General features: G+C 36.9%; 1 protein-coding gene across 10 annotated transcripts in view; it reads left to right on the forward strand.

The window, feature by feature from the left end:
- Positions 1-12,915, forward strand: part of cdh24b (cadherin 24, type 2b) — a 267,097-nt gene that overhangs the window by 107,537 nt on the left and 146,645 nt on the right. For 9 of the 10 annotated variants that reach the window (XM_073928672.1, XM_021467808.3, XM_073928670.1 and 6 more), the window contains one exon: positions 889-2,605. In XM_073928672.1, coding sequence (XP_073784773.1) covers positions 1,142-2,605 — 1,464 coding nt within the window. In that variant the 5' untranslated portion in view covers positions 889-1,141. Of the gene's footprint in view, positions 1-612; positions 2,606-12,915 lie in introns of all 10 variants that reach the window. The other variant, XM_073928671.1, reaches the window with a different exon arrangement.

Below are 12,915 nucleotides of genomic sequence, written 5' to 3' on the forward strand. Positions count from 1 at the left end.
TTGCTTTGACATGTTAATCGGCAGTTGATTTAATAGTCAGTGTGATAAAATGTTCCCTCCAATGAAGTTCTGTCAGAGTCAGAAAATTTCAGAGACTTTCCTGCAGTGTGACTTCAGATACTTCAGAACCAAGAACCAATAGGAGCGCTGAACCTCATGATGCAGTCAAGGCTTATTTTGAGCAAAATTAACATGACACACGGTATGAGCCGGGCTTTAGAGAAGCCTGGTTCTTAAATAAAAATGTCAGCTATTTAATAAGAACTACATGTAAAACATCAAGATCTTAATAGCTGTTTTAGTTTTATTTAAACTCACATTAAACTTCTTTAAAACTCAATTTAAATCCATATAAGACATCCATTAATTCATACAATATGAAATTTGTTAGTACATATAGAAAAAAATATTAACAAAACTGAGTGGTTTTAATTGCTACATGATTTATTACTTCATAAAGGGTTTCCAAAAAGTTTCTTGACTCTCTTTGTCCATATAATGTCCAAACATTCTACAAAGGGATGGCAAAATGTATCTCAGGGGAGCTTTGGAGATCATGCGTTCATGTCCTCGTATAGTGCTTTTATTTGACAACCGTGTGCATCCAGCCAGGCTTCTGTCTACAATGAGCACAAGTGAAACGCTTTAACACAGTCTTCTTCTAAGACCTCTGATGATGCATGATACATCTGACAGTACAAGAAAACACCAGCCGCCTTGGCTCATATTGAATTCTAATGATGTTGCCTATGCTACTGTCTTGCGATTACTCATACGTTAATGAATCAGCCCGACTGTGTTCTGCTACCTTGCCTTGTCGTTCCACTTTTAATTAACATACCGCAATGATTAAAGTTTTAACTTAATTATCTTTATCTTTTCTCTCAGGGCATCCAACCCTCTGCGGGAAACTGAGTAAAACGTTTCACCAGCACCGAAAACACAGACGCTCCGCTAGATTGAGGGAGATACACAAACAGCGACTGACGTGCTCTCTCCCGAGCTGAATGAAGGCGGTGCAATGGAGGAATAAGTGAGGGACGGTGAAAAGAGAGCAACGAAAGAATGAAGACAACTGGAAAGCGAACACTTCTTGTCATCAGCTGTTGTTGTTTCAATTAATACACTCCAAACGGACAGCATGATCATCAGGAGCCTGCAAATATTGGTGTTCCTCTGTTTTTTAAGAGGAGCCTATGTCACGAAGATCATTCGGAGAAGGGGAGTGAGCTCGACTCACGTTCAGCACACAGCAAATGGAGCCACTGACCAATGGGATACAAGTTTGGAGAGGAACGTAAACGCAATGGCAAGACTCAAAGAACTGATCAGTCCTGAAGAAGCTGAAGAGCAGATCCCAGCTCACCAGAGCCACGGAGCTTCTCCGGTATTCACCAAGGAAAGCTTTGTTGGGTTTAATTCCAAACAACCTGCACAAATAAACGAAGACACGGATCAATTGGATATAAAAGTATTACAACCACCTATTGAAGACATTTTAGAGTTAAAAAGGAGCAGGAATTACACAAAGAAAGGTGGAAGGCTTGACAAATGGATCCCGGTGCACCACAGGACAACCTCCGGCTTGCATTTCAACAGAACCAGAATCAAAATCCCTTCAAGATCCAGATTGACTTCAAATGTTGCCATTCACACTACAGTGGGGACAAAGGTAGTCACTCCAGATTCGCCTCGAAAACTGAATCTTACTGGAAGCCTGTTAAAAGTAATATCCAAAGAAAACCTTGTGCGGATTGTAAATTCCCAGCTACAGAGTGTGCCAGGCTTGAATATCCCAGGTAAAATGGGTCACAGTAGAAAAAGAGATTTGATCAATATGGATCACAGCCAGATGGATGCGCTGAAAATAAAAAAGCAAAACCGCTCAGGCAATCCTGAACTTTCTAAGCCAGACAACCAGACTGCAGAGCTACAGTCAAGCTCTTTTACTAATGCCAGTCTAAATCCAGAACAGACCGTTCACACGCTCTTTAAACAATTCGGAGGGTTCAGTATGGATCTAAATGAGGAGGACAGAAAAGCAGAGGTGAAAAGTGCAGCAGGCACCGCATCCTGGAAGTACAAACACTTCACGACTCATGTAGCTTCAACTCCTCAAAGCGAGATCATGACCAGCACCGAGACCAATCCGCTGGCTGGTCAAAGTGATACGGGCATATCACACACTCCGTCTCAGCTTGACTCTGGACATCGACCTGACGCTTTCAGCTCACTGACTGAAAGGAATCCTGACGTTAAAGGGGAAGCTGATCAGAGTGTTCATATGGCAGTCGCTGTCACTCAGAATCCACTGATTAAAATTTCAGAGCCCATTGACAGCAGTCACATCCTAAAACTCCCACCCGATCCGGAATGGGGAAGGAAGGAGTTGGAGGAGAGCAGAGAGATGTCTGTTGACTCTCGCTCCAGTAGAGGTGGTAGAGGCCTTGTTTTTCAGGAAATGGAGGAGGATGAAGATGAAGATGAGGCATGGAGTCAACCGAAAGGGGAAATCTCTCGATCTAGAAGTCGACGGAGTTGGATCTGGAACCAGTTCTTTGTCATTGAGGAGTATGCAGGTCCTGAACCAGTCCTCATCGGAAGAGTAAGTACCCCTTATTGAATCATTGGTCAATGGGATGGGTCTCTCATAAATATAAATAATTCTTAGATTTACATTTATATGATCACACTGAATCAGACATTGATGCTGCTGTTTAAAAGTTTGGGGTCAGTACTGAATACACTTTTTATAAAGTTTTTCTGCTTGCCAAGTCTGTATTTGTAAAGTAGGGTAATATTGTGAATTAGTATATCCATTTAAAATGACTCTATTTTAATATATTTAAAAATAGAGTTTATTACTGTAATGCAATGTTGAATTTTCAGCATCATTAATCCAGACTTTAGGGATCCTCGTGATCATTTAGAAACCATTCTTATATGCTGATTTGGTTCTAAAGAAACATTTATTATTATAATTAATGTTGATGATAATGATAATAATGATAAGTGATAAATGCTAATGAATGACACAGTTTCTTTTGTTGAACTCATACACGTAGAATTTAGTTGGGCAGGCCGCCCAGGAGCTGTATATTAGTATATTTAGTAACACATATTTTTTTTTTACTATTATCATCCTTTTACACTATTGTGTATCCACCTAATATAACCTAACATCTGCGATTGCTAAAATAATGGAAAGTCTTCTCTTATTTACCCATTTTGTTCAGTTTGCGTGTCTGTCAGACACTCACATGCTCTGCAGACCCAAAGAGACGTGCCTTGTTGGCCCTTAAAAAATTTGTCCGGCTCGGTTTCTAAACCTTCTAAAATGTTTCTAAAAACCCTTAAAGGATTTGACTTTTGCTTTCTAAAGCTGTCTTTAATCACATGCGTTTTTGCATTACATTTTTACTTAAGTCTACCTGTACTTTCACTTGGTTTCGAAACTGGCTGCGCAAGCACAGTTGTGCAAACGAGAGAAACATAAAATAATTAATTCTTTAATCTAAGCGACTCAGAAAAACTTTACTACATACTCGGAGAGGATGAAATGAAACAGCTGCAAGATAAATGTAAACCATTAGTAATGGTTAATCAATGCATTTGCCTTATTTAAATAATCTAGACATTTTAATCTTGTAATTATTATAATTTTTTTTCTTTTTTTTTCTGTAATTTATTTCTCATTTGTTGTATATTTTTTTTAAATTTGATGATGTCATTAGGCTAATGTATGTATACAAATTTAAAATGCTCTGGTATTTAAGTTTGATTTGAACTTGAAAGAAAAAGTAAAGCAGATTTTACCTGTCAGTGGGTGCACATGGCTCCTAAATAGCATTTTATTTCAACTGTCTTTTTTAACTTTAATTGATTGAAAATAAACAGTTAATAACAGTTTCATAATAAATAAAATTCGGTTTTGTGCGTCGCGTAGGTGCATAAATGGAGTGTTTTAATCTGTCAACCACTGCATGTATATTTCAAACCTTTGGGAAGCACTGTGAACTTAAAAGAAGTTATTTTTAAAAATGTCTATGCTTTTCGGAACCCATAGATGTTTTTGTTCTCTGTTCCACAGTAAAAAAAAAAAAACCTCAAACAGGATTTTGTCTATTTGATTTAAATGTAATTTTTCTTGGTGAAATATCACTTTAACACAAGTTGTTGCTTTCAACTTTTAATAGACATTGATTATGCGTATATCTAAATAATTGCTTTTCCTAATTGAATAATAGGCTGAGATTATTCAATTTGTCACAGAAAAAGAAAACAAGGATCACAAACCAATATGACCCTCAACACAGTGAAGTGGAAAAAGCTCTCACACTGAGACTGACGTCTCCCACAGAACATTGTGTCTGAATGTTTATCACATCACTGATCTTAATGGCATTAGTCACATTATCCCAGTCTTTTTTTCTTGCTGTCTTTGTCTATTTAAATCCTGAGGAAGCCGAGCTCTGCAGGTCACAGAATAATGTTTCAATCAGACTCTTAATCAGCCGCTGATTCTGCTCTGGTAAAGCTACAGTATGCACTGTGATGAACAATTGCTCTTCTCATCAGAAAATCAAGAGCCTGGTGGTGGAACATAAAAACTAACAATACCTGTGCTCTCTTCTACATCTTGTACTCTGCTGATGTTCCAATTTGGTGGTCATTTTTTGGGGCAAACTGACATATTATACTTTTTTTTTCAGTCTTTAAAATATTTATTAAACTATCAAAATTATGAAATGACACAGCATGTTTATAAATTATGCAGTGACCAAAATAAACTTTTTAGAAACCACAGCCACCATTTTTTGGTCTTGATCCCAATTTGGGAATCTTTTGTTAAACATCATGAAATGCCACCAAGTTTCCAAAAGGTGACCTTCTCAACCATTTATTTAAAACTTGTAAATAGAAAATTAACAGAACACTTCATAGTGATTATCAGTACTCTGGTTTTATTAAAAACAATTAATAATAATTACTTACATTTATGTAGCACTTTTCTGGACACTCAAAGTGCTTTATACATTTTTTCTCCTCGTCCACTACCAGTGTGCAGCATCCACCTGGATGATGCGACGGCAGCCATATTGTGCCAGACTGCACACCACACACCAGCTGATTGGTGGAGAGGAGACTCCAATTATAATATGGGGTGGTTAGAAGGCCATGATGAACAGAGGCCAGTGAGCAAATTTGGCCAGGATGCCGGGGTTAAACCCCTACACTTTTTCAAAGGACATCCTGGGAATTTTCACGACAGAACCTCCGTTTAACAGCAGTATAGAGTCCCCATCAATATACTGGGACATTAGGACCCACACAGACTGCAGGTTGAGCACCCCCTGCAGGTCTCACTAACACCACTTCTGGCAGCAACCTAGCTTTATGGCACATTAAAATCTATTTCTATTCACCTATTGTAATTTTCTTTAAATTATTGATGTAAATGAAGATATTTGTGTTTAGAATTTTGAAGAAATGTTATAAGTAGTTTGCAAATAAAAACCCAAATGAGCCCTTTAGCAATTTACTCAAATGGACCCTCTGTTTTAATGCAAACTCCAAAGAAACAGAATATATATTCGCACATTTGTACAATACATTGTTTTGTAAAGTGAATTTTCTTTAACTATAAATGAAAATTTGATTAAGTTTGTGAGGTTTAAAACAAGATGAAATCTCAATAGGAGTCATTAAATCTTAAGATGTTTTATCTAGGAAAATTTTTAATTGTCTTACACTGTATGTGTACTTGATTTGTCATAGATTATAAATTCAGGTATTTATGCTTAATTTAAAGAAAAAAAAGGATGTTATGAATCAAAATGTACTAATGAACTCCTCCTGTTCGTGTGGGTGCTTCAGTTTCCCCTACAAGTCCAAAGATATATGCACTATAGGTAAACTAGATAAGTCAAATCGTCTGTAGTGTATGTGTGTGAATGAGTGTATGAGTGTTTCCCAGTGATGGGTTGCAGTTGGAAGGGCATACGCTGTGTAAAACATATGCTGAATAAGTTGGCGGTTATTTTAGCTGTGACGACCCCGGATGTATAAAGTAACTAAGCCAAAAAGAAAATTAATAAATGAATGAATGTCCTGATGAAGTGTTCAGCAATGGCATCAGCAATGCATTTTTATGATTAACTCTTTTGATTAGCTTTTATAAGTTTACCTTAAGTAAATGTTACTATATTTATACAAAAATGTATGTGCTTGCTTGAAGAATTCAACTCTAGACCTTTATATGAAAAGTCTTTAAAGGCTGAGTCACACTAGCAACCAACGTTGACCAACAGCAACAAACATCTTCTTGGGTTTTGCCATACCAGTGCAATACTCCTCCCTGCATTTGTTGGAGTTTATCAGCACTTGTTTTCGGTAATTAAACACTGAATTGACGTTTGATGAGTAATGAATGTGACATCTTGTAATCTACTAATTGCCTGTCTTAGTCTGCATCTATCAGTGCCTTAAGATGACTAGAAACATACATCTAGATCCAAAACTTTGACTAGGACCGTACATCTGGCATTGTTTCTCAGTTCCTGCCTCCCTCTGTCTCTATTTTTTTCTCTTCTTTTTCTCATCTCCCTGAGCTGCAGTTTGAGCGGCTAGAGAAGGCAGTGTGGTAATACGTTGAGTAAATGAATGATGATGATTCTGCGTGTCTGCCCGAGGCAGTCAGACGGCACAGTGGGATAAGAAAAAAAATCTCTTGTATTCTCTTCTGGGACCGTCTTCCTGTCTGCTTTGGCTCCAGCAGCATTTAATGGAACCCCTTGTGCTGTTAATACCCAGCTTCAGAGCCAGACACATCCACCCAATAGTTTTAGACACATTTGATCACTGAGCTCAAACGGGACGGCTGTTTAGAGTGGGAAAGAAGACAAGCATTGATCTTCATTAGGGCCTTGCGGACAGCAGAAAGAATAAGAGAAAGCGAATGAGAGAGGAGAAATAGGGAATTACGAGGCTGAAAATGCCTTAGGTGCCGTTGACCATTGCTACAGATGGACAGGCCTGTATGTCATTAGAGCCAATATGGTGTGCTTAACAGGTGGCACTGATAGTTCCCTGCATCCTTCATGGCATCCAACATTGCGAATGAACCCATTCAGACCTCGAGCATGTGTCGAGTGTGTGTGTATGTACACACCTAATGCTCTTATGTGTCCTAATGCTCTTACAGATGTTTAATCTTGCCGCTTCAACCCTACGCAGAGTCGCATGCACCGCTGTCTGTTGGATCAATGAGGACATGTTTTGCTGCGCCTTATAACTGAGATGATTATGATTTAATAAAGGGCTGAAGTGAACTATGTAGCCCCGCGGCAGACGTGCCAAGTGCCACAGCGTGCTTAATCTACAGCACGATGCTAATCACAGATTCAGCATTTGGAGCGCGCGTTCATATACTCATTACCCAGTCTATAAATACCACAGTAGGCCATTATGCATTTTAACGAATTTTATGGTAGGTAACATCAATTATATGCAATTACACTTACGTTAAATTATAATCAAATTTGGGGGTTGGCATAACAAGCATCCATATGTTTATGTCAGGGCGCTCAATGCTAGTAAGCATACGCAGAGGCTTTATGATCTCAATATAGGCTTCTTTGTAATTCCGTAATGACCGTATTTCATTCTCGAGCTTAATGTATGGACATAAATTAGCACATCTTTTGCATTCGAAAGCAACGGCAGGGTGTGACACCGAGGGAAAACAAATTTGCACTCTATCTTGCGAAATTTATCACAACAGTGGTCTCATAAAAAGGCAGGTCTCCCTAGGCTGTTGCTAACTGGCATAATGTGGATGTAGAAAATAAAAGTGGCGTGATTGAGATTTGGTACTTGAAGTGCTTGCAAACACCATCATCCCTCTGTGGGTTTGTGTTTGTGGAAGTGGTGTTTTGATGCTCGGGGTCTCTTGATTATCTATTTAAGTGTCCCAGCCCTTTACCCTCCTTTGAGGTTTTGTTTGATTGGCTTGAGTTGATTTGAAATGTTGTGGTTTGCTAAATCTGATTAATAAATCTGCAGTTGTTTTTTCAGCAACGTGTTTGGTGTGAATTTTTTCTACCCAGGCTTACTGCGATTAAGTGCCTCAGCCTACATTTATTGCTAACATACAAAATTCATTGTTTCAGATATGTTTAGTGTTCAATTTCAGATGACAAATCCACTAGAGGGTGCTGTCTACATTTTCTGTGTAACGTAAAATTCATTTCTTCAAATATGTTTGGTTTTTAGTTTCAGATGATAAATCCACTAGAGGGTGCTGTCTACATTTATGCTTAATGTAAATTTTGTTGCTCCAGTTATGTTTCATTGGTTGTTTCAGATGATAAATCCACTAGAGGGTGCTGTCTACATTTTTGCGCAAGGTAAAATTTGTTGCTCAAGATATGTTGTGCTGCTTGTTTCAGATGATAAATCCACTAGAGGGTGCTGTCTACATTTTTGCGTTACGTGAAGTTTGTTGCTCCAGATATGTTGTGCTGCTTGTTTCAGATGATAAATCCACTAGAGGGTGCTGTCTACATTTTTGCGTAACGTGAAGTTTGTTGCTCCAGATATGTTGTGCTGCTTGTTTCAGATGATAAATCCACTAGAGGGTGCTGTCTACATTTTTGCGTAACGTAAAGTTTGTTGCTTTAGATATGTTGTGCTGCTTGTTTCAGATGATAAATCCACTAGAGGGTGCTGTCTACATTTTTGCGTAACGTAAAGTTTGTTGCTCCAGATATGTTGTGTTGCTTGTTTCAGATGACAAAGCCACTTGAGGATGCTGTTTACATTTTTGTGTAATGTAAAATTAGTTGTTCCAGTTATATTTAGTTTCTTATTTCAAATGACAAAGCCACTAGAGGGTGCTGTCTACATACTTTTACTTCTCTATCTATCTATCTATCTATCTATCTATCTATCTATCTATCTATCTATCTATCTATCTATCTATCTATCTATCTATCTATCTATCTATCTATCTATCTATCTATCTATCTATCTATCTATCTATCTATCTATCTATCTATCTATCTGTTGTTCTCTGTCAATTTATTTGTCATTCTGTCATTCTCTGCATACCTGTTGTTCTCGATCGATCTCTGGTATTATCTGTAATTTTTCCATTCTCTGTCTCTAATAATGTGTTGTCATCTGTCTGTTTATTGTTTTGTCTGCCATTCCTTTCTTTGCCTGTCTGTCGTTCTATGTGCCATTATTTCCATCATTCTTTCGTTGTCTGTCTATCTGTCATTCTCTCTGTCATTTTGTCATCTTTATATCGTCTATCCATTGTTTTGTCTGTTATTTAGTTTGTCGTTCCTCCATCCTCTGTCATTCGGTGTGCTGTTTTAGTTGTCTGTCTGTTTATTACACTCTTTTCTTTGGTTATTATCATTCTGTCTGTCGTTTTGTCTATCATTCTTTTGTTTTCTGCCATTCAGGCATCATTTTTTTCCCTTCATTCTCTGTCTGACTGACGTTTTGTATGTAAATGTCATTTTTTCATGTCATTTTTTTTCTATATTGGTCATTTTGGGTCATTTTATCTGTCATTCTGTGTTGTTTTATCTCATTTTTTTGTTCTCAATTCGCCATTTTGTCACGTTGTCATTCTGTCTATCATTTTATTAGTCGTTTTTGCTCTGTCTGTCATTCTGTGATTTTTATATCTGTTTCTTCACTCATTCTTATATGTCATTTTGTCTGTCATTCTTTGTCTATCTGACTTTCTGTTGCTTTATCTGTCATTCTTGTTATCTGTCTATCTGCTGTTTTTTTTGTTGCTTTATTCGCCATTCTTTCATTCTGTGTCTGTCCATCTCTCATTTGATGTTGTTCTGCCTGCCTGCCTGCCTGCCTGTCTGTCTGTCTGTCTGTCTATCTGTCTGTCTGTGAGTCATTATTTTCTTCTGTCTATGTATTTGTCATTCTATCTATCTATTGTTCTGTCTATCTCTCTGTCATTCTTTTCTGGGCATTGTAAGCTTACTTAGCTTTTAAATTCAATTAACTACACTGTAAAAATTTTCCATAAATTTGCAGTTTTCCTCATTTTGTGATTCATGTTTTTATTCTTCCCCATTTATTTATGCATTTGGATTGCAATATGATATCTTAATATTACTTCGACTAACATTTAACCTCGAAAAGTTAAAAAAAGTTACTTTTATTAACATTTTTAATAGTTAAATATATTATCTGGGTTGGTGTTTTATATTACGCTACAAAAACATTTTCTGTTATTTTACACTTATTTATGTCAATGTCAATTTTATTTATATTGCACTATTTAACAAAACCAGAGGTTGACCAATGTGCTGCACAGTAAAAATCACAACAGAGAAAAAATATATAAAATTATTAAATTATAGCTAAAACAAACAACTGTCATTGATATAATGCCAAATCATAGAGGTATTTTTTATACAATATATATTTTTCAAACTATTAAAATGTCCATTAATGTCAACTAAACTGTATAGTTCAATTTTCAACAACAAAAGTTGACTGAGTAGAGATCAACATCCCACAATGCATTTCACAACTGTAAATAAACTGAAAACACTTGTGAATCACAAAATACAGAAACTGCACTATAAATTCTGATTAGTAGTACTAAAAAAAAAGCATTAAAATCGAATGCCTTAAAAAAACAAGTTAGGTGAACAAAGAGAACAGAGAACGTGCCCAGTGAGAAATGAGATGCTGTGTTCTTCTTGATGGCCTTCACGTGTTTTTAACTGAAAATGATTTTAACATCATAGCATTCATACAACGATTTATTGTTTTCCCCCCTTTCACAATACATACTATGCATAAAGCCTTACAAATATACAATACAAAATATAAATAGAACTTTATTTTAATATGAACTTCAGTGAATAAACTCCCTTACTGTGTTTGTCTTTATTAGGGTTTACAAGCTAATGTTTACTTTCACCGTTTCATTTAAGGAAACTCCTGAGTTAAATAAGTTGTATCTCTGAACTTAATAAATCTATAAAAAATGTTGCGCTTTTCACCTCTAGTTGCAATGACTTCTGGAACTTTTAGAGCGAGTGCTGCGCTCAAGTCTGCATCGATGCGTCCTCCATATCAAGAACACGTCCGGGAACTTTTACACATCCTCTGTACTTGCGTTCTTGAGTATTGGAACTGAACTTTGGCTGCTGATGATGACGTTACACGAGAACACAAGATCGCTGAAGAACACATATTAAGAAGCAGCCATTTGCTTTGCTTGCTTTGACTACCGCCACTTCTTCTTAATTTTGCCCGCACATTAGGCATGCTTGAATACAGAGCTGTCTCTCACTGATGTAATGACGTCATTACATCCATTGTTGTTACTTGCTTATTTTAAGTGAGTGTCGCTTAAATTGATTAAATTGTTAAATTCTCACCCTGTAAATTTTCACCCTGCAAGTTTCTGTAACTCTACAAAACATTGTAAGTATGTATTTTAATCACTGAGTAAATCTAATGAAGTATTTATGAGTCAGAAAAGCTGTTAGATTTTACAGTATATGTTCATTATCAGATATTTTTTACACTGTAACTTACTTTAGAGTAAGTTTACCACAAAAGCAGTTGTGATGTTATTATATAACAAAGAATACATTGGCTAGTGGTTAACACAGAGCTACATATAAACAACAACAGAATTTTTGACTCTTATTACAATAACAAATAGTAACATTTTCCCACATTTCTTCATAAATCTCTTCACAGACTACTGAAAAATGCTCTGTCTAAACAGCATTTTGAGCTTTGATCTTTAGCTTTCTTCGGTGCACATTTCCAAATCCTCTCATGGCAAGTGCATCAAAACACCATTAAATGTGTTGCAAATACTTTATGAAATCCTTTTAAAAACACTCGCAGACACTTGATTTCTGTAATTTCATGGCAGCTCAGCTATCTCCAGCCGGGTGGCTTTTGAAACCTTTCCCTCTAATAGTAATTCGATATTTCAGATTCAGGTCTCACTGAGCGCGGACCTTTGTTTAGACAAGGTTGGTCCACTTCTACCCCTTTCAAGCATTTGCTTGGTTAAGTGCATCCGAGTTTGGCTTTCAGTCGTGTTTTGAGGATTGCCATGGATCCTGGTTGGGAGTTTGTTCCACCATCACTGTGAGTGTAAAGGTTTTTGAAAGTGACCTTGTTGCACACTGTGATGGTAGCACCAGGCGTCATTCATTGAGTGGCCGCAGGGTGCTATACTTCTTTCCTGCCGCTGGCTGCCCCATCGCTCTTCTGCTGCTATTTGTCTGCCCGTGAGTCTCTTCATCTGCTAGAGGCTAAACGTGGAGGGCTGGGGAATGGTGTTATATTAATAGCACTGTACTGTACAGGTCAGCCTGGTGAAGTCAGTAAAAGCACACCATGAAAACAATCATACGCCTTTTACTCAAGTTTGAATATGAAACTTTTAATTCAAAACTCTCCTGTTTATAGAGCACCGTATAGCTCACTGATTTATTGTGTATTTTATGCACTGCCGTTGCAATGCAAAAGGCAATTTAAGAGATTAAATACATTGAGAATCGTTTAATAGTTTAAAGTAGAGTTGTGCTCACATTAAATCACCGGATATGTAGTTTTATATGCAAGCAATTCTGGAAGCTCAGTTCCATCACTGAGTAAACACATAAAAAAGATACTTGCGACTTTATGGCTTACAGTTGTGACTTTATTTGTTTGAAGCATGAGTTTATTTTTCACAAAATGGCTGTGAGTTTATATCTCAAACTAAATGTAACTTAATGTTTCAACAGTGATTTTATATTTAAGAAACTAGAGTTTATATGTCACAATAAGACTGTATTTAGTACTTACTTATTGTTGTTTTTTATCTTACAGTTTTTCTTTCACAACTGCAAA

This window comes from Danio rerio, chromosome 2 (assembly GCF_049306965.1).
Source record: "Danio rerio strain Tuebingen ecotype United States chromosome 2, GRCz12tu, whole genome shotgun sequence".
In the NCBI taxonomy this organism is placed as follows: domain Eukaryota; kingdom Metazoa; phylum Chordata; class Actinopteri; order Cypriniformes; family Danionidae; genus Danio; species Danio rerio.